The sequence below is a fragment of the Crocodylus siamensis genome, chromosome 11 (genome assembly GCF_052110815.1).
Source record: "Crocodylus siamensis isolate JL-2025a chromosome 11, ASM5211081v1, whole genome shotgun sequence".
NCBI lineage: Eukaryota > Metazoa > Chordata > Crocodylia > Crocodylidae > Crocodylus > Crocodylus siamensis.
This window is the reverse complement of record NC_143405.1, coordinates 66,539,117-66,564,755: the sequence shown is the minus strand read 5'-3', so window position 1 is coordinate 66,564,755 and position 25,639 is coordinate 66,539,117. Positions and strand designations below refer to the sequence as shown.

General features: G+C 68.6%; 2 protein-coding genes across 10 annotated transcripts; both read left to right on the top strand.

Moving 5' to 3' along the window:
- Positions 1 to 24: 24 nt before the first annotated feature.
- Positions 25 to 11,757, top strand: LAMB2 (laminin subunit beta 2). Its single transcript, XM_090021633.1, has 33 exons — positions 25 to 160; positions 605 to 774; positions 878 to 1,013; positions 1,344 to 1,417; positions 1,890 to 2,078; positions 2,195 to 2,258; positions 2,719 to 2,918; positions 3,172 to 3,292; positions 3,423 to 3,611; positions 3,705 to 3,884; positions 4,163 to 4,275; positions 4,348 to 4,427; positions 4,514 to 4,649; positions 4,752 to 4,907; positions 5,084 to 5,211; positions 5,376 to 5,496; positions 5,688 to 5,880; positions 5,954 to 6,097; positions 7,105 to 7,336; positions 7,512 to 7,675; positions 7,782 to 8,006; positions 8,083 to 8,300; positions 8,516 to 8,612; positions 8,681 to 9,053; positions 9,266 to 9,450; positions 9,542 to 9,783; positions 9,872 to 10,075; positions 10,141 to 10,285; positions 10,379 to 10,586; positions 10,676 to 10,817; positions 10,978 to 11,154; positions 11,296 to 11,455; positions 11,547 to 11,757. The coding sequence occupies exons 1-33, from the start codon at positions 118 to 120 to the stop codon at positions 11,681 to 11,683; spliced, it is 5,346 nt and encodes a 1,781-aa protein (XP_089877759.1). The 5' UTR covers positions 25 to 117; the 3' UTR covers positions 11,684 to 11,757.
- A 364-nt stretch (positions 11,758 to 12,121) lies between these two features.
- Positions 12,122 to 25,504, top strand: USP19 (ubiquitin specific peptidase 19). 9 transcript variants are annotated; one of them, XM_090021642.1, is made up of 25 exons: positions 12,122 to 12,443; positions 12,976 to 13,104; positions 13,326 to 13,459; positions 13,699 to 14,106; positions 14,351 to 14,609; positions 14,859 to 15,015; positions 15,107 to 15,178; positions 15,619 to 15,734; positions 16,090 to 16,298; positions 16,455 to 16,653; positions 16,748 to 16,881; positions 17,069 to 17,227; positions 17,307 to 17,417; positions 17,677 to 17,787; positions 17,951 to 18,052; positions 18,397 to 18,537; positions 18,809 to 18,927; positions 19,730 to 19,867; positions 20,006 to 20,373; positions 20,693 to 20,803; positions 21,250 to 21,466; positions 21,576 to 21,728; positions 21,878 to 22,041; positions 22,154 to 22,332; positions 25,214 to 25,504. In XM_090021642.1, exons 1-25 carry the CDS (start codon positions 12,350 to 12,352, stop codon positions 25,346 to 25,348), a joined length of 4,119 nt encoding a protein of 1,372 aa, XP_089877768.1. In that variant the 5' UTR covers positions 12,122 to 12,349; the 3' UTR covers positions 25,349 to 25,504. The 9 variants fall into 9 exon arrangements, with proteins under 9 accessions (XP_089877768.1, XP_089877761.1, XP_089877762.1 ...); XM_090021635.1 differs by lacking the exon at positions 25,214 to 25,504 and adding an exon at positions 24,015 to 25,185 and having other exon boundaries at positions 13,702 to 14,106; positions 16,084 to 16,298; XM_090021636.1 differs by lacking the exon at positions 25,214 to 25,504 and adding an exon at positions 24,015 to 25,185.
- The last annotated feature ends 135 nt before the right edge of the window (positions 25,505 to 25,639 follow it).

Here is a 25,639-nt window from a genome sequence, read left to right as displayed (position 1 = left end):
GCCGCCGGCCGCGCCGGGGCGGGCGGGGCCCCGCGCTCCGCCCCCCGCCCCGCCCCGCCCCGCCCCGCCCCGCGCAAACTTCGGCCGAGTTGGGAGCGGGCGGCGCGGCGCGGCGGGATGCGGGCGCGGGGCGCGCTGCGGCGGCTGCTGCTGCTGGCCGGTGAGTGCGGGGCGAGCCGGCCCCACCCGCGACCCGCGGCCCGCACCTGCTCCCGCCCCCGCCGGCCCGGCCCGGCCCGCGCGCCCCGCAGCGCCGGGGGCGCCCCAGGCCGGGGGCTGCGGGCGCCGGGCAGGACTCCCGCCCCCCGGGCGCCGCACGGCCCTGGCCCCGGCCCGCGTCCCGCGTCCCGCGTCCCGCGTCCCGCGGGGCCCAGCCCCCGGCGCCGGCCCTGGCCGCCGGCCCGGCTGGGGGGGCTCCCCCGCACAGCTATTTCTGGCCGCGCTTCCGCCGGGCGGGCCCTGCCTGCGCCGCGTCCGGCCCCGCCGAGGGGCAGCAGCAGGTGGTCGGGCCCTCGGGCGCAAACCCGCCCCCGCCCCCGCTCCCGCTCCCCTCCGGGAGCCCGGGCTGTGCCGCGCCCCGCCTCAGCCGCAGCCTCTCCCGCAGCGCTGGGCGCCGTGCGGTGCCAGGACCCCGGGCCCCTGCACGGCTGCGCCCTGGGCAGCTGCTACCCGGCCACCGGGGACCTGCTGGTGGGCCGCGCCCAGCGGCTCTCGGCCTCGTCCACCTGCGGCCTGCGGCACCCGCAGCGCTACTGCATCGTCAGCCACCTGCAGGTCAGCGGCGCGGCCCGGGCACGGCCGCGGCCCCTGGCGCCGCTGGCGAGGAGGGTGGGGTCGGCTGCCCGGCCGGCCGGCCGTAAGGTGTGCGTGGTTCCAGGACGAGAAGAAGTGCTTCACCTGCGACTCGCGCCGGCCCTACGACCCGCGCGCCAACCCCCGCAGCCGCCGCGTGGACAACGTGGTCACCACCTTCGCGCCCCACCGCAAGGAGGCCTGGTGGCAGTCGGAGAACGGTGCGCCCAGCCCTCTCCCCGCGCGGGCCCTGGCTCCTCCCGCGCTCCCCAGCCTGGCAGAGGCCCGCGCCGGCCAGGGCGGGACCGCCGCGGGGTCCCTGGGGCATCTCCTTCCCCTCGCTCCCACGTGCAGGAAACTGTGACTCATCCGGCAGCCACGGCTCCGGCCTGGCTATTTCCAGCCTGGGCCCCTGCCAGGCCTGGCCCGGCCCTCGGCAGCCGCCGGGATGCTGGGGGGGATTCCAGCTCTGCAGCGGTGCCCCAGGGAGCGCCCCCGGCCACGTGCCCTCGCCCCCGCCGCCGGGCTCAGGGCCGTCTCTGCCTCCCCAGGGGTGGAGCAGGTCAGCATCCGCCTGGACCTGGAGGCCGAGTTCCACTTCACCCACCTCATCATGACCTTCAAGGTGAGCCCCGCCAGGCAGGCGGCGGTGGGAAAGCCTGGCCTGGCCTGGCTTGCAGTGAGCCACGCGACTGCACTGGGCCCGTCCCTCCAGGCCTCACGCATCCCCTCCCCACGGCTCGCGCTGCCCCTGCCACGGTCCTCCCTGCTGCCACGCCAGGGGCGGGATGCGCGGCCCTGTCTGTCCCGTGTTGTGATGGACACGCCAGCTCCTGCGGCCGTGCTGTGGCTGACGTGCTGGTTCTTGTGGCCCTGCTGTGGGCAACGTGCCAGCTCTCGTGGCCGTGCCGCGGCTGATGTGCTAGTTCCCGTGACTGCCGTGGCCAATGTGTCGGGTCCTGTGGCCTCGCTATGGCGAACGCACCATCTCCCACGGGCTTGCCACGAGCAGCCCATCTGCTCCCGGGGCCACACGATGGTTGATGCGCTGGGTCCCGCGGCCGAGCCCTGGCTAACGCGCCGGGTGCTGCCCGCAGACCTTCCGCCCGGCCGCCATGCTGGTGGAGCGCTCGGCCGACTTTGGCCGCACCTGGCGGGTTTACCGCTACTTCGCCTACGACTGCGCGGGCTCCTTCCCGGGCGTGTCACGTGGGCCCCTGCGCCACGTGGACGACATCATCTGCGAGTCCCGCTACTCGGACATTGAGCCGTCCACAGAGGGCGAGGTGAGCAGCCCAGCACGTCTGCCTCCCGCCAGGCCCAGCCCCAGCCCCAGCCCCAGCCCCGGGGTGGCTCGGGGCAGGCAGGGCCCCAGGCTGAGAGCTGCGCTCTCGTGCTGCAGGTGATCTACAGGGTGCTGGACCCGGCCCTGCCCATCCGGGACCCCTACAGCCCCGACATCCAGAGTGAGTGGAGCCGGCGGGGTGGGGGCTGGGCTGGGCTGGGCTGGCACGCATGCGATCCGTCCAGCCCGGGAGACGCCCAGGTCAGCGCCCGGCTGTGCTGCCACGGGGATCCCTGCCCCTCTGCCTCGGCTGCTGGACCCTATTTTGGGCTGAGTTATTCCGGCTACTGCTGCTTTTAGCCCTGGCTGCAGGGAGGGAGCGAGTCCTGCCCGCGCTGTGTCCTGCCCTGCAGAACGTGCCTGGCCCCCGGCAGTGGGGGGGGGGCGCAGGCTGGGGCAGCACGAACAAGGAGGGCGAGGGGCAGCGCGTGGGCCGGCAGCCAGGCCTGTCGCGGGGGTGGGCACCCAGGGCTGGGGTGCAGCAGGCAGTGGCGGCACCTGTGAGTGCTGCAAAGCTGGGGGCCTGCCCTGGCCCCTGCCCCTGCCCATGGGGGCTGGCAGTGGCCTCCTGCCACCCACAGACCTGGTGCGCGTGACCAACCTGCGGGTGAACCTGACCAAGCTGCACACACTGGGCGATGACCTGCTGGACTCCCGGCGGGAGATCAAGGAGAAGTACTACTACGCCGTGTACGAGATGGTGCTGCGTGGCAACTGCTTCTGCTACGGCCATGCAGCCCAGTGCGCCCCTCTCCCCGGCAGCCCCGACCGCGAGGGCATGGTACGGCCGCTCGCCCCAGGCAGAGCCGGATCCTGTCGTCGAGCATAGGGCAGCTCGTGCCCTGGCGCCCAAGCGGGGTGGGCCTGGGGGTCTCAGCCCTGCTCCCCGTGGCTAGGGCAGGCCGAAAGGCCCCGGTCCTGTCCTTGGGGTCCTTCCCCCTCCCCACGCTGGGGCGGGCCAGGCTGGGCCCCCCTGGGCCCTGGGGCTGAACAGGCCTCAGGCTGTGGGGGTCTCACGGCTGCCCTCCCGCCAGGTGCACGGCCGCTGCGTCTGCCAGCACAACACGCAGGGCCTGAACTGCGAGACCTGCGCCGACTTTTACCATGACCTGCCCTGGCGTCCGGCCCAGGGGCACAGCACCAACGCCTGCCGCAGTGAGTGCCCGCAGGGCCTGTGCCCACCTGCTGCCAGGAGGGGTCTGGCTGGGCCAGGGGGAGCAGGCAGCAGCCGGGGATGCCAGGCCATGGTGCTGCGGGGGTGAAGCCGGTGCTGGCGTCTCTGCAGGGTGCGAGTGCAGCGGGCACGCGAGCCGGTGCCACTTCGACATGGCCGTGTTCCTGGCCACGGGCAACGCCAGCGGTGGCGTGTGCGACGACTGCCAGCACAACACCATGGGGCGGCGCTGCGAGCTCTGCAAGCCCTTCTACTACAAGGACCCCGGGCGCGACCTGCGGGACCCCAGCGCCTGCCGAGGTGCGGGGCCACGGGGCAGGGCGGGGCACGGCAGCTGCAGCTGCAGCAGGGGGTGGACAGGCTGCGGTGACCGGCCTGCCTGCCTGTCCGCAGCCTGCGACTGCGACCCCGATGGGACCCTGGACGGGGGCCTGTGTGACAGTCACGATGACCCGGCGCTGGGGATGCTGGCTGGGCAATGCCGCTGCAAGGAGCACGTGCAGGGGCCCCGCTGCGACCGCTGCAAGATGGGCTTCTTTGGGCTGCGCGCCGACAACCCCCAGGGCTGCCAGCGTAGGTGCCGGGGCCTGCCCCTTGAGCGGGTGCTGGGGCAGGAGCACGGGCAGGGGCTTCTCCAGCCCAGCCGGGGCACTGGGGGGTGGGGCAGTGCTGGGGGGCCTGGCTCCTGCAGCCGTGCCACAAGGCAGGGGCACTGGCAGGGCCTGGGGAGGACTGTGCTGGGGGGCTCCCTGCCCTTGCAGCTGTGCCCCCCGTTCAGGTGCAGGGACGGGGTGCTGGGGGGCCAGGGCAGGCTGCCATGCAGGTGCCCTCCACCCTGCTCTCGCGGGCAGGCTGCCAGTGTGACCCCCGCGGGACTGTGTCGGAGGGGACCCCGTGCAACCCCACCAGTGGCGACTGCTTCTGCAAGCGCCTGGTGACCGGCCGCAGCTGCAGCGAGTGCCTGGTGAGTGCTGGGGCGCGGGGGCCGCGCACCGCAGCCGCGGCGCTGAGGCCCTGACGGCGTGTCTCCCCCCAGCCCGAGCACTGGGCCCTGAACCATGACCTGCCCGGCTGCCGGGCCTGTGACTGCGACGTGGGAGGTGCCCGGGACAACCAGTGAGTGGAGCTGGGGGAGCAGGGCTGGGGCAACAGCTCGGGCGTCCCCTGCGCTGCCCAGGGCCCTAATGGCGCCCGTGCGGCAGGTGCGCGGCAGAGACGGGGCAGTGCCGCTGTCGGGCCCACATGCTGGGCCGCCAGTGCCACCAGGTGGAGCCCGGCTACTTCCGCATCCGCCTGGACCACTACACCTACGAGGCCGAAGATGCCCGGCTGCGACAGGTGAGGGGCCGCGAGGCCGGAAGGTCCCGTGCGGGGGCTGTGCCAGGGCAGGCCCCGTGCCACGTGTGTGCTGGGCTGCTCGACTGACTGCGGCCCCCGCAGGGCTCGGTAGTGCTGCGCACGGCCCCCGACGGCCGCGCGCCCACGTGGACGGGCACGGGGTTCGCCCGCCTGCAGCAGGGCAGCGCAGCGGAGTTCCACGTCGCCGACGTGCCGGCCGCCATGGACTACGACGTCGTGTTGCGCTACGAGCCCCAGGTGAGCAGCGCCCTGCCCTGTCCCTGTCCCTGTCCCTGGTGCAGCCTTGGTCGCCCCCGTCCCGCTGTGAGCCCCCGGTCACGCCCCCAGGGCACCCTGCTCACCCCCCAGAGGCTCAGCCCTCTGCATGCCCCCCGCTCACCAGTGCCCAGGCACTGACTGCGTCCTGCTGTCAGCTGCCCGAGCCGTGGGAGGAGGTGAAGCTGTCAGTGCTGCGGCCGGGCCCCATCCCCACCAGCAGCCCCTGCGGCAACACCATCCCTGCCGACGACCTGCTCGCTGTGGCCCTGCCGCCCGACGCCAGGTGAGGACCCCGCCGCGAGGGCAGCTGCCCGGGGGTAACGAGCTGCTGTGCTATATGCTATGCTGCGCGGGCACCGGTGCAGGGGAGTGGCAGCATCGCTGTGCCCAGTATCCTGCCCGGCACTGGCCGCCCTGTCCTTACCGCCTTGTCCCACCCGCCTGCAGGCACGTGGTGCTGTCCCAGCCCGTCTGCCTGGAGCCAGGCGTCAGCTACACCATCCGCCTGGAGCTCGGGCGCTACTCGTCCCGCCAGCCGGAGCCTGGCGTCGCCATCCTCATCGACTCAGTGAGTGCCTGGAGCACGGGGGCCATGCCGGGGCCACAGGGCTTGCTGGGGGCAGGGGTGCCTGGGTGGAGACATGCTGGCAGTGGGGGAGTCATAGCAGGGGAGGCTTGGTGCCCGGCCCGGACAGGACACAGCGCCCATCCGGGCGGGTGGATGCCCGACGGGCGCCCGTCTCATGGCCTGCTCCGCAGCTGGTGCTGGTGCCGCGCTACTCCTCCATGGAGATGTTCGTTGCGGGGGACGCCGCTGCGCTGGGGCGCAAAGAGACCTTCGAGCGGTACCGCTGCACCCAGCACGCCTGGGCCGTGGGCCAGGCGCTGGCCGCTGAGGCATGTGCTGGCCTGCTCACCAGCATGTCGGCTGTCCTGCACGGCGGGGCGCTGCGTAAGTCCCCTGCCCCCCACCTCCCGCCGGCTGCCCACCCGGCGCCCTCGCTGACACTGCTTTGTGCCCGCAGCCTGCCGCTGCGACCCCCAGGGCTCGCTGAGCTCCGAGTGCGACCCCCAGGGCGGGCAGTGCACCTGCAAGGCCAATGTCATGGGGCGCCACTGCCACCTCTGCACCCCAGGCACCTTCAGCTTCGGGCCCAGTGGATGCCGCCGTGAGTGCCCCCTGCCCCTGCCCCAGAGCCCCCAGCCGCTGCTCTGGGGAGGTGCCTCTGGGGCATGCTCTTGGTTGGGGGGTTGGGCACCGCTTCTGGCTGGGGGGCTGTTTCCCATGGTGTACTGGGGGTGGGGTCCGCGGGCCCCTGGGGGGCTCTGGCATGTCCCTGGCAGCTCCAGCCTCGGGGCACGTCCTAGGTGTGGGGCCCCTGGCTCCAGGCGCGTTCTCGGGGGCGGCGCCTGGGTGCGGCAGACCTAGGAATGGGCAGGGTCAGCAGCCGGTCCCTTTATCCCACATGGCACAGCAGGTTTCTCTCCTGTTAACAAGAAACTAGCAATTTTACTGACGTGTCGGGGGCTCCATGCTGGATGCTCAGCTTAAAAGCAAAGCAGAAGCTGGCATAACAAGAGCAGCTGGTGGAAGTGCTGCTTGGCACGTTCAGTTTAACACACACACCCAGCCAGACAGTCCAAGACCTTGTTGCATTTGCCTGGTAGCGGCTCTAGTTAAAGGTACATCTCTTACTCCCATTCACAAAGCAAAATCCAACTTGGAGCATCTGCACAGTGCATCCAGCACATCACCCTGCTCGGTTAACTTGCACTTGAGCTAACGTCCCTGTGCCTGAGCTAAGGCTCTCACCGAGTCTGCAGGGCGCGCGCTGGGGGGAGAACCAGAAGCAGCCGAGGTAGCAATGTTGCAGAAGAAAGTGTCGCTTGATGAGTGGCACGTCAAGGCCGTTAATGAGGAAAGAGGATTGCTAGCACCTGTGGAGGGAAGAGAGCTTAGCAGGAGCGGGATAAGGAGCCATGGAGCAAATGGACTTCCTGGCCTTGCCCAACGAGCGATGCTGCTGCCTCTGGGGGGCAGGTGGCTTTAGTGTTGGGGAGAGCCGGGGTGTGACCGCAGGGGTGCACGCCCCCCGGCCTGCCCTGGTTCCCAGGGGCCCCTTCGGGGTGAGGGCGGATGCGTCTCTGCCCCCCACTCACAGCCCTGCCCTTCCAGCCTGCCAGTGCAGCGGTGACGGGGCCCTGAGCGGCTTCTGCGATGGCGCCACGGGGCAGTGCCCCTGCCGGCCGGGCGTCTTCGGGCCCCGCTGCGACCGCTGCCAGCCTGGCCACTGGGGCTTCCCCGCCTGCCGGCCCTGCCAGTGCAACGGGCACGCCGAGGAGTGCGACCTGCGGACCGGCTCCTGCCTGCGCTGCCGGGACAACACGGACGGCGACCGCTGCCAGAGGTGACGGGCAGGGACCACCAGGCCGGCAGGCTCCTTGCATCGGTGGGGGGTACAGGGTGGCAGCGGGGGTCACCTTGAGGGTGCTGGGGGCAGGGGCTCCTATGCAGTGCAGGGGCAGGGGTGCCCTCACAGGGCCGGACAGGTGCCCCCCCACGCTCTGCCTGCCCCCCCGCAGGTGTGCAGCGGGTCACTTTGGGAACCCGGCGCTGGGCTCGGGCGAGCGGTGCCGGCCCTGCCCCTGCCCCGAGGGCCCCAGCAGCGGCCGCTACTTCGCCAGTTCCTGCCACCAGGACGCCCGCTCGGGGCAGGTGGTCTGCCACTGCCAGGCGGGCCACGCCGGTGAGTGCCACGGCATGGAGTGGGCCATGAACACGGGCGCCTGGCTCCCTCCTCTCCCAGCGGGGCGGGGGTCCAGCCGCCTCTTAGCCCCCTCTGGCCACTGCAGGGCCCCGCTGCGAGGAGTGCGCGCCCGGGCACTTCGGGAGACCCCAGCAGGCGGGTGGGCACTGCCGGCCCTGCCAGTGCAGCGGCAACATCGACGCAGCCGACCCGGGCGCCTGCGACCCGCGCACCGGGCACTGCCAGCGCTGCCTGTACCACACCGAGGGGACGCACTGCCAGCACTGCCAGCCTGGCTACTTCGGCAATGCTGCCCGGCGCTCCTGCAGGCGTGAGTATAGGCCGGGGGCTTCCCTCCCGGGCGGCCCTGGTCCCAGCAGGGCTGACACTGTGTCCCCCGGCTGCAGGCTGCTCCTGCCATGCCCTGGGCACGCAGCACAGCGAGTGCCCGTCGCCAGATGCCTGCCGGTGCGAGCGGCGCAGTGGGCAGTGCCACTGCCTGCCCCATGTGCAGGGCCAGAGCTGCGACCGCTGCGCCCCCCACTTCTGGAACCTGGCCAGCGGCCGCGGCTGCGAGCCCTGCGGCTGCCACCCCCTGCACGCCCAGAGCCCCACCTGCAACGAGGTGAGGTGCGGGGCCTGGGGCGCGGGGCTGGCAGCGGTGCGGGCAGGTCTGGGTGCGCGTGAGTCCAGCAGGATGCATAGACCCCGGTGCCAGCAAGCTGGGCAAGGCCCCCACCGCCCACCCCAGCAGGGCCTGTTCCTGCCTGGGCCCCCGCTGCTCCCCACCCCGCTGGCGGGGCCCCTGTACGGCTCACAGCAGCCAGGTCCTGGTCTCAGTTCACAGGGCAGTGCCCGTGCCGACCGGGCTTCGGAGGCCGGACCTGTGCTGACTGCCAGGAGAACCACTGGGGCGACCCTGGCCAGCAGTGCCGCGGTGAGTGCTGCGTGGTGGGGTGGGGTGGGGCTCTGAGGCCCCCGACTGACACCACTGCCCTTTCGCAGCCTGTGACTGTCACCCCCGTGGCATCGCCAGCCCCCAGTGCGACCGCGCCACTGGGCACTGCGCCTGCCGTCCCGGCGTCTCAGGTGTGCGCTGTGACCAGTGCGCCCGCGGCTTCACCGGCGCCTTCCCCGACTGCCGGCCCTGCCACCAGTGCTTCGGGGACTGGGACCGGGCCGTGCAGGACCTGGCCGCCCGTGCCCGCAGCCTGGCACAGCGCGCCCGCCACATCCAGCACAGCGGCTTGGCCGGCGCCTTCGAGAGGCACTTCCGGCAGCTGGAAGAGAAGCTGGGCGCGGTGCAGGCCATCGTTGCAGCCCGCAATGCCACCGCGGCCGCTGTCACCCACCTGATGCGCACGATGGAGGAGCTGCGGTGAGCGGGCCGGTGCCGGGGCTCTCAGATGCTGCCGGAGGCTGGGACACACCCCACACGGTGCCCGGGCCCCTGCACGCGTTCCCCCACGGGCAGACCCCGCCACTAGAACCAGGGTGGTGGGTTGGGGTCCTCGGGCCAGCCTGAGGGTCCTCGGCAGGGGCAGGGCAGCTGGGCGGGGGCTGCGGGAGCTCACCCGGTGCCCATGGCAGGCAGGGCATCGAGGAGGCCACAGAGGCGCTGACCCAGCTGGAAGCAGAGCTGACAGCCACGCAGGACAAGACCTTCAGTGCCAGCCACACGCTGGGCACGCTGGAGCGCGGCGCCCGCGGCCTCAACGTCAGCCTGCACGGCCTGGCGCAGGAGCTCCATCGCCTCAAGGACTCCAACTTCCTGGGTGAGCAGCGCCAGGGCCAGGGCCAGAGCTGGGCGAGCCGGGGGCTTTCTGGGGCAGGGTCTCACGCTGTGGCCGCCTGTCCCCCGAGCAGGCGCCTATGACAGCGTGCGCCAGTCTCACGCCCAGTCGCAGGAGGCGGAGCGCCGCGCCGACGCCTCCAGCCTGGCCGTGCCCAGCCCCGTGCGGGACTCGGCAGCCACCCGGCGCCAGGCCGAGCGGCTGCTGACCCAGGGACGGGACGACTTCAACCGGAAGAACGCAGCCAGCCGGCGCGCCCTCATCGACCTGGAGGCCAAGGCCAGCGCCCTGCACCTGCACCGCATCAACGAGAAGGTGGGGCCGGGCTGCGGGAAAGCCTGGGGCGGGCGTGGGGCGGGGTGACCGGGCACAGCCATGGCACGGCTCTCGCCCACGTGTGCAGGTGTGCGGGGCGCCAGGGGACGCGCCCTGCTCCAGCAGCCCCTGCGGGGGGGCCGGCTGCCGGGATGAGGACGGCAGGCGCCACTGCGGCGGCCTGAGCTGCACTGGGGCGGCAGCCACGGCCGACAACGCGCTGGACCGGGCCCGGCACGCCGAGGACGAGCTGCGCCGAGCGCTGGGGGAGGTGGACGACTTGGCCCACCAGGTGCGTGCTGGGGGGGCAGGGCGGGAGGGGGGGGCCAGGCACTGAGTGCCGGCGCACTGTGGCAGGTGGCGCTGGCGAAGGGCAAGGCGGACGAGGCGCGGCTGCGGGCCCAGGCGGCGCTGGACAAAGCCAACGAGACGCGGGCGCGCGTGGAGCGCTCCAACAAGGAGCTGCGGGAGCTCATCCAGCAGATCAAGAGCTTCCTGAACCGTGAGTGCCGGGGTGGGGGAGGCCATGGGGCGGGGGGCTGTCTCCGTGCGCCGTGCCCACGGTCCGTGCTGACGACGCTGCCCCTGCCTGCAGAGGAGGGGGCCGACCCCGACAGCATCGAGGCGGTGGCCAGCCGGGTGCTGGAGCTCTCCATCCCGGCCTCGCCTGCCCAGATCCGGCACCTGGCCGAGGAGATCAAGGAGCGGGTCAGCAGCCTGGCCAACGTCGACGCCATCCTGGAGCAGACGGCTGGCGACGTGCGTCGAGCCGAGCACCTGCTGCATGATGCGCGCCGCGCCAAGTGAGTGCTGGGCCGCCGGCCGTGGGGGTGAGCTCAGCACTGCCCCGCGGGGGGCGGGGGGCGGCTGCCCACACGTGTGCTGGTTGCAGGTCGCGGGCGGAGGGCGTGAAGAGCACGGCTGAGGGGGTGCGGCGGGCGCTGGAGGATGCCAGGCAGGCCCAGAGCGCAGCCACGAGCGCCATCAACAGTGCCAGTGCTGACATCCGGCACACGGAGCAGGCCCTTGGCGAGGTACGTGCAGCTGCTGCCCACTCCTGGCTTGGGGGGGTTGGGACCACAGCGGGGCAGGGGCAGGGGCAGGGGCAGGGGCACGGCCACCGCCTCCCCGGGACGGCCGGGCAGAGCCCAGCTGGTGCCGGGCTGACGCTGTCCCTGCTCCGGCCACGGGCAGATCCAGGCGCAGACGGCGAGCGCAGAGCGGCAGCTGCAAGGCGCGCTGGCCCGCGCCGGGCAGCTGGACGGGCAGCTGGACGTGCTGCGCATGAAGCGGGCCAACAACAGCCTGGCGGCCACGCGGGCCCAGGACACAGCCAGGGCCGCGCGCGCCCGCGCCGGGGAGGCCAAGCAGGTGGGCAGGGGGCTCTGCTCGCAGGCCCCCCCGCGCAGGGCCCCTTGCAGGGTGGGGGCAGGGAGGAGAGGGTCCGGCCAGGGCGCTGGGGCAGGCGCGGCCCGGCTGCCCCTCTGACCCTGCCCCTGCGGCCGCGCGCAGCAGCTGGAGGGGCACCTGCGGGCCCAGTACGAGAGGGTGCAGGAGCTGGTGGACCGCAAGGCGCGGAGCCTGCTGCAGGCCCGGGCGCGGGCGGAGCAGCTGCGCGGCGAGGCCGAGGGGCTCCTGCGGGACGCGCAGAGCAAGCTGCAGCGCCTGCGCGGTAAGCGGGCCGGGGCGGGGCGGGGCGGGGCGGGGCGCGGCGCCCGGGGGGGCGGGGCCGGCGGCCGGGCTGACCTGCGCCTCGCCCCCAGCGCTGGAGGAGTCGTACGAGGGGAACGAGCGGGTGCTGGAGGAGAAGGCGGCGCAGCTAGACGGGCTGGAGGCCAAGATGAAGGGCATCCTCGGCACCATCAACGAGCAGATCCAGATCTACAACACCTGCCAGTGACCCCCGCCCCCGCCCCCGCCCCGGCCCCGGCCGGCGGAGCCGCTTGTGTGTGAATAAAGCCCGGCTGGCGCTGCCCCTCGCCTCCGCGCCGTCAATGCTGGGCTGGAGCGGGTGCCGCCGGGGTAGCTAGGCCGGCCGGCCAGGTCCTTGCTGCGCACCCGGGGGCGCCAGGCGCTGCCGCCGGTCGGCGCGGCCCCCCGTGCCCGGGGCAGGCCGCGCGTGGGGGCTCGGCCGCGGGGTCGCAGGATACGTTGGCAGGGTCGAGGTCCGGGGCTGCCCTGCCCTGCCCGGCTCGGCCCGGGGACCCGCCCTGTCGTCAGGGGGCGCTGGCTTCGCTTGGCTGGGACGTGACGTCAGGGGGCGGGGCGGCCCGGGCAGCGAGGGGGGGAGAGAGCGGCTCCGTCACCTGAGGGCGTCAGTCACGTGGCGCCCGGCGCGGCTTCCGGAAGTGCGTCACGGGCGGGGCCGCGTCCGGCGGGTCGGGTCGGGTCGGGCTGGGAGCGGAGCGCGACGTGACCCCCGCGGGGCCGAGGGCAGCGGACCGTCCCGAGCCGGCCGGGGCGGCGCCGCGGAGCCGCCAAGATAGCCGGGCCGGGCAGGAGGCGCCGCGCCGACCCCGCCTCCGTCAGCGCGCCCGGGCCCTGCGCCTCGCCCAAGCGGCCCAAGATGTCCGGCGGCGCCGGGCGGCGGGCGAGGGGTGCGGACGACGCTGCCTGCAAGAAGCGGCAGAAGGACCGCGCCAACCAGGAGAGCCGCGACGGTGAGCGCCCGGCCCGGCCCGGCCGCCCACCCCCGGGCCCTTCCCGCGGGCTGAGCGCTGCCCCGCCCCGCCCGCGCTCCCCTGCACCTGTCTCCGCGCCCTGGCCGAGCCCGCGGGCGGCGCCTCCAGCCGGGGCCGTGCCGAGTTGGCTTATGGCCGGCGGAGACGCTTGGTAACGGCGCGGCCCCTGCTCTCGGCTGCCCGCGGACACGCAGGCCAGCGCTCTCCCCGGGGGCTGGCGGGGGAGCACCTGCCGGGTGGTGTCCGCGGGGCCTCGCCACTGGCGTGACTGGCCAGGCGCCCCCACCATCTCGTGTGGGGCCCTGGCCGCCAGCCGCCTGGCTCTGCGCTCGCGAGGGCCCTGCGGGGTCTGGGAGGCAGCGCCCCTCCCCCAGAGCTGGGAGTGCTCCCCGGGGTCCGCGCTCCCCCAGCTGCCCTGAGACTCCCTTTGTTTCTTGTCCCGCACTCTCTCCTTGTTCCCTGTGCCCCTCCGCGCAGGGAGGCGAGGATGATGTCTCCCTTCCCCTCGCAGAGCTGCTGCTGGACTGGAAGCAGAACGCAGATGAGATCATCATCAAGCTGAGCCTGGGCGCCAGCGCCCTGAAGGTGGAGGATGTGGAGACCGTGTTCACGGACACTGATTGCATCGTCAAGCTGCCAGGTGTGGACCATGGCTGGCCAGAGCGCGGGCCACGAGCATGTGCTGTGATGTAGTCTCCCACATGCTTTGCTGGCTGCGTCTGAGCGAGCGGCTCGGGGCGCGTGGTGCAGACGGGGGGTCGCAGGGTTGTGACAGGACTGCCCAGGGCCAAGGGAGGGTGAGAACAGGGCTCCTCAGTAGGTGCCAGCCATGGCACAGCCATCAAGTCCCCATTTCTGCAGATGGGCGGCAGTGGAGCTGCCAGTTCTATGAGGAGATTGAAAGTTCCTGTAGCCGTGTGCAGTACAAGAAGGGCAACTTTCTCCAGCTGGTGCTGCAGAAAAAGATCCCGCTGCACAACTGGGCCTCGCTGCTGGTAAGGCTGGGGGCATCTGGGGGGCTGGGCAGGGTGGGACTGGGCATCCCTGTTCCCACAGGAGCTAGCTGGGACGTGGGAGAAACCCCCACCCCATCTCAGTGCTTCAGAGTGGCCAGTGACCTGCCTGGTGCTTTGGGAGCCTCTGGTGGGCAGGTGGTGCCCAGGGATGTAGGCATGGGTGGAACTGGCCAGCGCTGGGCCAGCCAGTGTCCCCACTGCACCTCTGCTTTCCACAGAAGAGGCGGAAGGACGGGCCCAAGGAGCCAGTGTGGGGCACAGCATGCTGGGAAAACAGCAAGGAAAAGGCTCCTGCTGAGGTGGCCCCCGCGGAGCCCCAGGTGGACGGCAGCCTGGAGCCACCCCGGGCTAAGCGGGACTCCTCCAACCCCAAGCGAGCTCCAGGCAGGACCGAGGCCCTGGTGGGCCGGACCCCCCTGAGCCCCGGGCTCCTGAGTGGTCCTAGCGCGAAGCGGGCCGTGTACCTCAAGGCGGCACCGTCCGAGGAGGAACCTAATGTCAGGGTCGTGGGGGGCCCAGAGTCCGGCAAGGGGCATGGTGGGAAAGCAGGGAGCCGGCGCAATGGTAGGGCTGGCCAAAGCGAAGCCCCTTCACCTGCTACAGACCCCAGCCTGCCCCTGGAGAAGGTAATGGGGAAGGGTCCTGAACAGCCCCTGGTAGGTGGGGTGAGCTGCTTCTTTCCACCTGTCCCATGGGTGCCCCCGACTTTCAGTGGTCCTGGGAGTCAGCCCATCTGGGGCAGGGGAGGGGAGAGCTGGCGGCTGGGCAGAGCTTGTTTGCAGAGGGTTTGTGGCCTGCGGTCTGGAGGGGACTGGGGAGAGGGGAGCCCACGAGCCAGCCATGCTTCACCACATGCCCCCATGCTGCCAGATGGAGCTGCTGGAGAAGGAGCCCGTGCCCGTGGAGATGCAGCCGCTTGTGGACTTTTCAGAGACGTTCCCCCTTCCTGGCGCTGCCTGCCTAGAGAAGAGAGTCCTGCTCCCAGCTGAAGCTGCCGGGGGCTGGGAGTGCACACCAGCCCCAGGTGAGGGCCCAAAGGCAGCCCCAGTCATCGCTGTTCCCCTGAGCAGAGACAACGAAAAGAGAGACTGGTCCAAGGATGAGGCAGCTCTGGAAGCCACCGTGGATGGTAGGTGCAGGGAGTTTCATCAGAGCGCAGGCTTACCTGGGTGCTTGGATCTCGAGTGACCCCCATGAAAGGTCACCAAGCGCATGCTGCAGAGGTCCTTGCAGCCTGGTCTGGGAGCCCAGTGGCTCTGGTCTGTGGCTGAGCAGCCCGCTCTGGCTCCCTGGGTGGCCATCAACCACTCCTCATGGGGCTCCGGGGGGTGGGGCTGGGATACCCCTGCCGCTTCTGACCTACGTTTGCATTCCACAGAACCAGAGCCGATTGTGAGCCTGACGTTTGTGAAGAATGACTCGTATGAGAAAGGGAACGACCTGGTGGTGGTGCACGTCTACGTGAAGGAGATCCACAAAGAGAGCTCCAAGGTGCTGTTCCGGGAGCAGGACTTCACGCTGGTGTTTCAGACCAGGTACCGCTGGCAGGCTCCAGGGCTGGGGTTGCTGTATGTGCCTGACTGGGGGCCACAGCCCTTACTCTGATCCCATTTGTTCTGACTGTAGCGACACAAACTTCCTGCGCCTTCACCCTGGCTGCGGCTCCCACACAGTGTTTCGGTGGCAGGTGAAACTCAGGTACGGTGCCTGCCCACAGCGTCCCACACTCCCTAGGGCCACGCTCAGCTGGGGGTAGCCACCCACACTGTCTCTGGCCTCCTGAAGGCCTTGTCAGTGGTGTCTTGGAAGGGCAGCTAAGCGCAGCTCAGATGGTCCTAATGCCCAGCTCTGGGCCGTGGGGCACTGGGTGAGGCAGGCACCCTGTGCCAGCAGGCTATGGCTCTAGCTGCAGAGTCCCAGCACTCTCAGTGGGAGGCAGCGTGTGGGAATGGGCAGGGGGATGTGGTGTTAAGGCAGAATGCTGTCTCCTATCTGCTGGGCTCCTCTCATGCTTTCAGCCAGGGACTGTGGTACGGGGGCTCTCCCAGCCAGGAGAGCTGTGTTTGAGACCCAGGCCTGGCTGGGGGGAGCTGGGGTCTCCAGACCCCAACCCCTGAGGTATCTCTGGTGTTGTGCAGGAACCTCATCGAGCCAGAGCAGTGCACCTACAACTTCACCATCTCCCGCATCAATATCTGCCTGAAGAAGCGCCAGAGCCAGCGCTGGGGTGGGCTGGAGGCTCCTGCCACACGAGGTCTGCACCCCGGCTTCCCTTAGCACTGCCTGCACATGGTGCAACCTTTGCAGGGCAGGGCTGGTGCTCCGCAGTCTCCAGCTGGGCACTGGGGTGCAGCTGCTGGGGTTGGGCAGGGGCTGCTGCAGCCCGTGTAGCACTACTAGAGGATGTAGAGCTGGAAGCAGGCTGCTGGGCTGCAGGGGGGGCTTGAGGGATCTGGTGAGCTTGAGATGGGGAGCTGCAGCTGCCTGGCTTAGCACATGGGGCATGCTGCAGTGCCTCAGCATGATGGTGGCCCCAGGCCCCACACCAGCCTCCATACACACTGTGCTGCTAACCACAGGCCCACCCCTTCCCCCTGTTTAAGGTGCAGTGGGTGGTGCAAAGGTGGCCATGCCAACAGGCCCTACTCCCCTGGACAAGAGCCAGCCAGGCAGCAACCAGCTCCCACTGTCTGCCAAGGAAGAGGCCCGGGCAGCCGAGAAGGAGAAGCCGCGGGTGGAGGATAGTGGCCTGGACGGCGTCGCCACCCGCACCACTGCCGAACACGTGGCCGTGAAGCCAGAGCCACACGTCCCCTCGGTGAGCACTTGCAGGGTTGGCCCCTGCCAGTCTGTGGGCTATGGGGTGCTCTTGGGGTGGGCGGCACTGGCTGCAGGAGAGACAGTCGTGGCTCCAGGTCCCTGCACTGGGAACGAAACCCGTGACACCTGTCCATGTCTCCCTGCTGGGCCACAGCCCAAGCCGACGTGCATGGTGCCTCCAATGACACACAGCCCAGTGAGCAGCGAGAGCGTGGAGGAAGAGGAGGAGGAGGAGGAGAAGAAGGTGTGTCTGCCCGGCTTCACAGGGCTGGTCAACTTGGGCAACACCTGCTTTATGAACAGTGTCATCCAGTCCCTGTCCAACACGCGGGAGCTGCGGGATTACTTCCATGGTGAGTGGAGCTCGGGCTGCGGGTGGGGACACAGGTGGTGCGTCCTTCCTCCCTCCCCTTGTCCTCACCCCCTTCTCGCTGACTTCTACGGCAGATTGCTCCTTCGAGTCTGAGATTAATTACAACAACCCGCTGGGTACGGGTGGGCGCCTGGCCATTGGCTTCGCCGTGCTGCTGCGGGCGCTCTGGAAGGGCACGCACCATGCCTTCCAGCCCTCGAAGCTGAAGGTGAGGCCTGTGCTGGTGGCAGCACCAATCATCTGCTGGACTGCAGTGGTGACCCCATCTCCTGCTGCCCCTAGTAGCCAGCACCCTCTGCCCTGGCACAGGCCTGAGTCCAGCGTGGTGAGGGCACCTGGTGTATCGGGGTGGGGTCCCTGCCTGTGACCATGATCGTGACCTTGTCTGCCCACAGGCAATTGTGGCCAGCAAGGCCAGCCAGTTCACGGGCTACGCCCAACACGATGCACAGGAGTTCATGGCTTTCCTGCTGGATGGGCTGCACGAGGACCTGAACCGCATCCAGAACAAGCCCTATACGGAGACGGTGGACTCAGATGGGCGGCCTGATGAGGTGAGCGCCCTGCCCCCAGCCCAGCCCTGCCCCAGGGAGCACCTGGTGCTGGACTGAACTCCCTTCTCTTCCCGTGCAGGTTGTGGCTGAGGAGGCATGGCAGCGGCACAAGATGCGCAATGACTCCTTCATCGTGGACTTGTTCCAGGGCCAGTACAAGTCCAAGCTGGTGTGCCCTGTGTGCTCCAAGGTAGGGCAGGAGTGGGCCAAGCCCATGCTTACAGGTACCCATTGCGCAAGGGCCCCAGCTGTGACCCTCTGTGTCCACCTTCCCTTCACCCACCACCTACCACGTGGAGGGAGCCAGGACTCCTTTTCTTGCCCCTGCCCAGCTGTCCTGCCTGCCCTGGGTAGAGCTGTGCCCTGGGCCCCAGAGTTGTGCTCTGCTTGTGCTCTGTTTCTGCCCTGAGATCTTGGCATGTGAGGCCTGATTTTGTCTCTGCGTGCAGGTGTCTATTACTTTTGATCCTTTCCTATACCTGCCGGTGCCATTGCCGCAGAAGCAGAAGGTGCTGACGGTCTACTTTTTCGCCAAGGAGCCGCACAAGAAGCCCATCAAGGTAGGAGGAGCCTCCCCAGTGCCAGAAGCTGTTGCCATTCCCATTCAGATAAGTGGCTGGGCCTGTCGAGGCACCCTGACAGCCAGTGTCACGTGTGCAGACCTAGGCTGCCAGGAAAGGCTTGGCCCCATGGGACTGGCTAATGTGGCCTTTCTTGTGGCAGTTCCTTGTGAGCATCAGCAAAGAGAACTCCAGCGCCTTGGAGGTGCTGCAATCGGTGGCCCACAGCGTACACGTGAAGTCAGAGAACCTGCGCCTGGCAGAGGTGAGCAGCAGCCTTTGGGGCTCTGTGCCATGCACCAAGCCTGGTGCCAGGCACTGCAGGCACACCCCAGGCAGCCTCCTGTCAGCACAGCTGAGTAGTGCTTTGGGTGCAGCATGGCCTTAGTAGATCCCGTCATGCAGGGAGACAAGCTGCAGCGATTACAGCAGGGTTGACCATGCTGGGCTGGGTGCCCTGCTTGCCTTCCATCTTGCCTCAGGGCCTCTTTGCCACCGTAGGGTTCTGGTGACAGGAGGGGCAGGCTGTGCTGTGTCATGGTGAGAATGGACCGTGCCTTGTGCATGGAGGGGGCGTGCCAGGCAAGGCTCACACCTGTTCCCCTGTAGGTGATCAAGAACCGCTTCCACCGCATGTTCCTGCCTTCCCATTCCCTGGACACCGTGTCCCCCACGGACCTGCTGCTCTGCTTTGAGGTGCTGTCCCCAGAGCTGGCCAAGGAACACGTGGTGGTGCTGCAGGTCCAGCAGGTATGGGGCACAAGGGGATCAGAGTCACAGGGGCAGGAGCTCCCTGAAAAAGCACTAATGCCTCCCCTTGCCTGGGAGATGGGCCATGCCAGTAACCAGGAGCCCCCCAGGCTGCCCAGCCGACCTCACAGAAGCTACTCTCCATCTGCTAGCCCTTTTCCCTTCCTGCATGTTGGGGCCTGCCCTGCCGTGCCTCCGGGGGGAGGGGGGCAGGGCTGTTGTGTAGGGCCTGGCCTACCCCCCCCCCCCCAATGCCTCCCGTTTCCCCCAGCGCCCCCAGGTGCCCAGCGTGCCCATCTCCAAGTGTGCGGCCTGCCAGAAGAAACAGCAGTCAGAGGAAGAGAAGCTGCGGCGCTGCACGAGATGCTACCGTGTGGGCTACTGCAATGTGTGAGTTGGGTACCTGTTTTGGCAGTGTGGGGGGTAGAGATATGAAAAGTTCAACAATTGATTGACCAGTAAGTGCAGCCATAACTGGGTAGCTTACAGTTACCCTTTAGCTGGGGCAGGCGCAGTCTAGCAGGAAAAGGGCAAAGGGGAAAGCCCCAGGGTGCCCCTGCAGGAATCAGGAGGCAGGTGGGGGCGGGGGAGGGGGGAGTGTAGTACTCCTAGACTAAGAGGAAAGTAGCAAGAAACCTATCGACTCACCAGTTAAGCAGTTAGCTCAGGGGTGGGCAAAATGTGGCCATTCTATCCAGCCCACGGGGCCTGTGAAAAATTTAGAAAATACATATTTATCTGCCCTGGGCTGCCTATCATGTGGCCCTCAATGACTTGCCAAAACTCAGTAAGCAGCTCTCTGCCCAAAACAGTTGCCCACCCCTGAATTAGCTGGTGGTTCACAGGTGCATCAAAGATCTCCAGGAGAAGCTCCTAGTAGCAGCTGTGTGGAAGCTGCTGTATTATGGGTTAATCATTTAACTGATGTAATTCAAGGAGAATAAGTATATTTCTTAAAGGATATTTATATGCCTGGCTGGAGTTGGGGGCAGGGGAGCCTAGGCCCCAGGGGTGCAGTGCTGCCCACACTGACCTAAGGGCATGGGACAGGAGCTCCCACGTTGAAGCAGGGCCCAGCCTGCTGTGGGTAGAGCTGCTCAAACCAGAGGCAGACTCAGCCTCTCTTAGGGCTGGGCAGGGCAGGGGCTGTGGGCTGCAGGCCCACATGGGACTCAATGGCCATGTGTTGCAGGGTTTGTCAAAAGACGCACTGGCCGGACCACAAGACCTTGTGCCGCCCTGAGAACATCGGCTTCCCCTTCCTCGTCAGCGTGCCGGAGTCGCGCCTCACCTATGCCCGGCTGGCCCAGCTGCTAGAGGGCTACGCGAGGTATGGGCTGTGGCAGGCACAGGCCTCTGGGCCCAGCAGGGGTGCCCCTCCCCAGCCAGCCCAAGGCTCCAGGCCTGGTGCCGGGTAGAGGCAGCTACCCTGGCCCAGCCTACCCTGATGCCTCTCTTTGTCCCCCAGGTACTCGGTCAGCGTGTTCCAGCCGCCCTTCCAGCTGGGCAGGATGTCGCCAGAGCAGGGCCCGCAGCCTCTGCTCCCCGAGAAGCCGGAGCCCCCAGCCAAGAGCAGCTGCACAGCGGCTGCCCCAGCCTCTGAGTCAGGAGATGGAGATCGGGTTTCCCACCTGCTGCCAGAGCCCCAGCCCTCACCCCCTGCACCGGAGCTGCACCCTGAGCTGGGGGACGCCAGCACCGTTCGGAGCAAGCTCCTTGCAGCCCGGAGCTCCTTGCTCAGCTTGGACTCTGACTTCTCTGAGCACCCTCTGGAGGTGTTGGGCGAGGGCTGTGGGGAAAAGGAGCCCTCCTACGAGAGAGTCCTCAAGCCTGAAGGTGAGCGTCCAGCCTCTGTGGCTGCTGCTCCTGCCCCAGCTGTGAATCCCCTGGGCAGGGCCTGTGGGGGCCCAGCCCTACCCTTTGCCAGGGTGCCTGGTCTCAACGTGGGGCTGAGCTGCGGAGCCTGCCTGTCCCATTCCCTGCTGGGGTGGGTGCCTTCAGCTTGACAGATCAGACCCAGCCCAGCACAGGGGCAGGGAGGTGACATGGCAGGTCAGGGCTGAAGCCCCTGTTGGCTTGCAAGTTTTTTGTGCATCGGAGCATGGCACGGAGCTGGCTGGGAGCATTGCTAACATGCTGCCCTTGCCACCTCCAGCTGCCATCCCCGGGTACCAACAGCCACCTGAGGTACTGAGCGCCCATGCCACACAGTTCTACATCAACAAAATTGATGCAGCCAACAAGGAGCACAAGCTGGAGGACAAAGGTGAGCTCAGCTGGCACCATGGGGTGGTGCAGCTGAGCACAGTGCTCTGTGGGGGCTTCTGGGAGTGTGGGGGGCAGGCTGGGCTGGAGCCCTGCTGGCCACGTAACAGGGAGGGGAAGTGCCCAGCCAGCAGCCTGGACCCCTGGGTTCTTCTGGCTCTGCTGTGCCCCAGGTGGGGCTGCAAGGAGACATTGACCCAGGAATGACCAGGCTGTCTGAGCAGCAGGTCCTGCACCACCTGGGGGGCAACCAGTGTCCTCACTGTGGCAGACCATGCCAGGAGGGGGCCAGTGTGTGTCCAGAGCCTTGTTGACCTGCTGGCTGGTGGGGAGGTGCTTCACGGGCAGCAGAGCTGGAGCCCTGGCTGGCCATGATGATCCTGTGGGGCCTGGGGTGATGGGAGATGGGGTAGGGCAGGCAGTGTGCTAAACTCCTCCACCCCACAGGTGACTGCCCACTGGAGCTGGCTGACGACTGCTCCCTGGCCTTGGTGTGGAAGAATAACGAGCGGCTCAAGGAATTTGTGCTGGTGCAGTCCAAGGAGCTGGAGTGTGTGGAAGACCCAGGCTCAGCCAGCGAGGCGGCCCGTGCTGGGCACTTCACCCTGGAGCAGTGCCTCAACCTCTTCACCAAGCCCGAAGTGCTGGCCCCCGAGGAGGCATGGTGAGCAGCGGGCAGGGCCCAGAGTGCTGATACTGGGGGCAGGCAAAGCCCCCCCCGCCAGTCTAGACCCCAGCCTGCCTCGTGATCAGCACCTCCTCTGTCTCCCCAGGTACTGCCCCAAGTGCAAGCAGCACCGCGAGGCCTCCAAGCAGCTGATGCTATGGCGCCTGCCCAACGTCCTCATCATCCAGCTCAAGCGCTTCTCCTTCCGCAGCTTTATCTGGCGGGACAAGATCAATGACATGGTCGACTTCCCAGTCCGGTGAGTGGCCCCAGGGGCTGGAGATGGGCCTCCCCAGGGTGCCAGGGCTCTCCCAGAGCCTGCTGACAGCCTGTTGCTCTTTGGTTGTGGCCTTGAGATGGGGGAGAGGGAGAGGTAGCAGCTGCACTGACAAACCTGCGCATACCCAGGAGCCTGGACCTGAGCAAGTTCTGCATCGGGCAGAAAGAAGAGCAGCAGCTGCCCACATACGACCTGTATGCGGTGATCAACCACTACGGGGGCATGATCGGCGGGCACTACACTGCCTACGCCCGCCTGCCCAGCGACAAGAACAGCCAGCGCAGCGACGTGGGTGAGGGCCCCAGCCTGGCCAGCCCACTGCTGTGTCCCTTCCTTCCCCTCCAAGCTGGCTGGCTGGCTGGCTTTGCCACGGGCAGTGACTGATTCTTCTCTCCTCCCCACAGGCTGGCGGCTCTTTGACGACAGCACGGTCACCATGGTGGATGAGAGCCAGGTGGTGACGCGCTATGCCTACGTCCTCTTCTACCGCCGGCGGAACTCTCCTGTGGAGAGACCCCTGCAGGGCCGGCCCCCGGAGCGCCACGCCGAGCGGGCCAGCTCTGCCGAGGCAGCTGCCAGCCAGGTGAGAGTTGCGGGGAGCTGGGCCTGGAAGGGGATGGGAGCAGCCCACACTGGGACTTGACATGTGCCCAGCTGCTGGGAGGAGCAGCTGGCGCCCTGCACGCCCTCCATGGGTGCTGTTCACAGGAGGACGCACTTGGTCTGCTGCCCATAGAGAGAGCCAGTAGGGCAGACCGCATTGTAGCTAGCGTGTGCTGTAGTGTGGGGACCAGCTGTGGGCATAGACCCACTGCGGCAACCGGGGTGACTGCCAGCTGCACAGGTGGGCATCCCAGCAGGGCCCCCACCACCTCAACCTGGGAGCAGCACAGAGGAGCCTGGTGTCAAGGACCCAGAACCCTGGGGGAGGCCAGGCCCTGGGTTTGGTGGCTGTGCTGCTCTGGAAGTGCTGCTGGGGATCCCCAGATCCCCTCAGGCAGGATCCGGGGTCTTCTGTACTGCAGCAGAGCCTGCGTTCAGGGGAGCTTGGCATGGGGCTCCATGGCCAGTTGCGTGGCAGAGTAAGTCTCATCTCCAGCCATGCTGAGGCAGCCTGTGGCGGGCTGCCAGCAGGACTTGCCATGGGGTTAGCGCTGCGCCGAAACCTGGGGGTGAGGGACCCGCCGCCGCCTCCCGCCATGCCTGAGCCGCTACTCCCACCCCTGCAGTGGTCACTGGAGCTGTGACCTCTGGGAGCACGGCCCCCGCCCACCGGGCTGCCGGTCCTGTTCTCATTACTCGCTGATCTCCTCCATCCATCCGTCTGTCTTAGCTGCTCTTGCCCAGCGCCCCTCGTGCCTGCCCGCCTGCCTGCCTGGGACTGGCGCTCCCAGCTGGAGCAGAGCAGCAGGCATGGAGGGAGCATGCAGGAGTCTGGGGCACCTCCAGCCACCCTGCCCCTGACCCAGGCCCCACTTGGGGCTCCTGGAAGAGTCCTCAGCAGTCTGAGGAGCAATGCCCCTGCCTCCCCCTGGTCAGGAACACACAGAGCCGAGGGCCAGCTGGTGCCCTGGCCCAGGAGAGTGGCACGCTGGGCCGGCACAGGCCAACATTGGGGTCATGCGTGGCTCTGGTTCCTGGGTCCCTCAGGCTCCCTGCTGTGCCCAGAGTCACGTGTGCCCATAGGCGTGCACTGCTCTGATTGGCTGTTCTCTCGCTGATCTGCCTGCATTTGGAAAGCTGAGCTGCGATTGGCCGCACTGAATAATCCTCCTGTGCACTTGCAAAGCCTGGGCTGTGATTGGCTGTCGTCCACATCCCCCCAACCTGCAGAAGCTGAGCTGTGACTGGCTGTCCTATGAGTGAGCTTCGTGTTCCTGCCTGCAAAGCCTGGGCTGCGATTGGCTGGTGTCTGGAAGGTCCTGCATATGGAGCAGCTGGGCTGTGATTAGCTGGTGCCTGTGCCATGTAATCCTCTGGGAGCCGAGTCTCGAGGGCTGGGTGAAGCTGCGCTGCTGGACTGGGACCCTGCCTGCCAGGCACCCTCCTCCACCACCCACACGGACCCCACCCGCTGCCCGGGAGCCCCTTGTGCCACCCGCCCATCTCCTGCCTGCCACGGGGTCGCCACACGGACCACAGGCTGCCAGGAGCCGTGGGGCGAGCACAGCTGCGGGGCGCTGGGGCCGGCGGGCGCGGGTCGGGGATGGCGAGGGGTCCTGCCCGTTTGCTCTCCAAGCGCTGACGCAGGTTTCCACATCGCAGGCTTCTCTGATCTGGCAGGAACTGGAGGCTGAAGAGCAAGAGGAGCTGCCTGCAGCGCCTTGGCAGGCCCGTGCCCCACAGGCCAGGGCACAGGTGGCCACCCTCCCGGAGCATGCCGACGAGGGCTGTGTGCGGTACTTTGTCCTGGGCACTATGGCCGCCATTGTGGCCTTCTTCTTGAACATCTTCTACCCGCTCCTCTACCAGCCACGCTGGAGGTAGGCACCGGGCCTGCCCTGCGCAAGCCTGCTCCTGGTGAGGGCTGCCTCACACCTGGACAAGGACTCGCCTCACCAGGTAGGTGCTGGCCAGGGTGCAGGACTGGAGCCTCCAGGACAAACTTGACCTGCTGCCAGAACCAAGAGCCCCGCTCCCCTGGGGAGAGGCCACCAGGCTGCCAGCTCCCCAGCCTTCACAGCAGGGCCCTGCCACAGGGGTGGACGCGGCCAGGATCCAGCAAAGGCCCCATCTGGCCACAAGATGCTCAGCGCCTACTTGCTTGTCGCAGCCCCAACTGGAATGGAGTTGGTCTGGATGCTGGGGTGGGGGGCGGTAGGACAGGTGCGGGATGCAGGGACTGAGGAGGCTTTCCTAGCGCTGCAGACTTGCTCCCTTCTGCGCGCCAACGCCTGTGGCTGCTGCTTGTACCTGGCTGGACTCTGACCTGCTGCAAGGTGGGGCTGGCAGCAGGCCGCTCCCTGGGCCATGTTACCCAGTGCTCACATTGGCACAGTGTGCATGCCACGAAGCAGCGTCTGGCTCGGGAGCCTGTGCAGCTGTCTGGACATCATGTGCCAGCCTGTGGCCTCTACAAGCGGACGGCTGCCCATGCACCAGGGCCCTGGTGGCCGGACCAAGTGGGAGGACGTCAGGGAAGCACTTTGAACTTGGACCCAGCCTGGTCCCAGTGCTGCCCCGCTGTTGTGGGCAGCAGCTGCTGGCTACTGGGGCAGGGAGGGCACCCAGGCAGAAGAAAGCCGCTCCCTCCCTTGCGTCGAATGCACTAATAAAGCCTGGCTGTTCCCCGCCCTGCGGTGTGGTCTCCTCTGTGCCTGCCTCGCTCGCCGGGGGGCTCGGCTGCCCCGCGGGGGAGGGTCGGACCCCAAGCCCCGGGGGGGCAGGTCAGGACCGAGGCCGTCCAGCGGGGCCCGGGCAGCACCGGCCTCGCGCCTCTAACGTGTGTTGTGTTCTGGTTGCAGGGGCTGACGGCGGCGCCCTTCGCACCGGGCGCGGCCCCCGAGGCGGCCCCGGACGCGGGCCCGGGCCCCGACCCCTTCGCCGGCGCGGCCGAGCGCCCTGCCCCGTCCTACAGCAACATGGAGGAGGTCGACTGAGGCGCGCGGCCGCGCCCGCCGCCGCCGCCGCGTCCCTTTCTCGAGCACTTTCGCCCCCCCGGCCCCGCGTGTCCCGGCGGCGGGCGGCGGGGCCCGGCCTGTACAAAGTTGGTGTTTGTCTTCGGTGCCCGCATTAAACTGTACCCACCCGCGCCTGTCCGCCTGCTCCGTGCGCCGCGCCCGCCCGCCCAGCCCAGCCCAGCCCGCGGCGGCGGCGGCGGCGGCGGCGGCGGACTGCATGTCCCGGCAGGCAGCGGGAGCCAATGGGCGCGGGGGGCGGCCCGGCTGCGG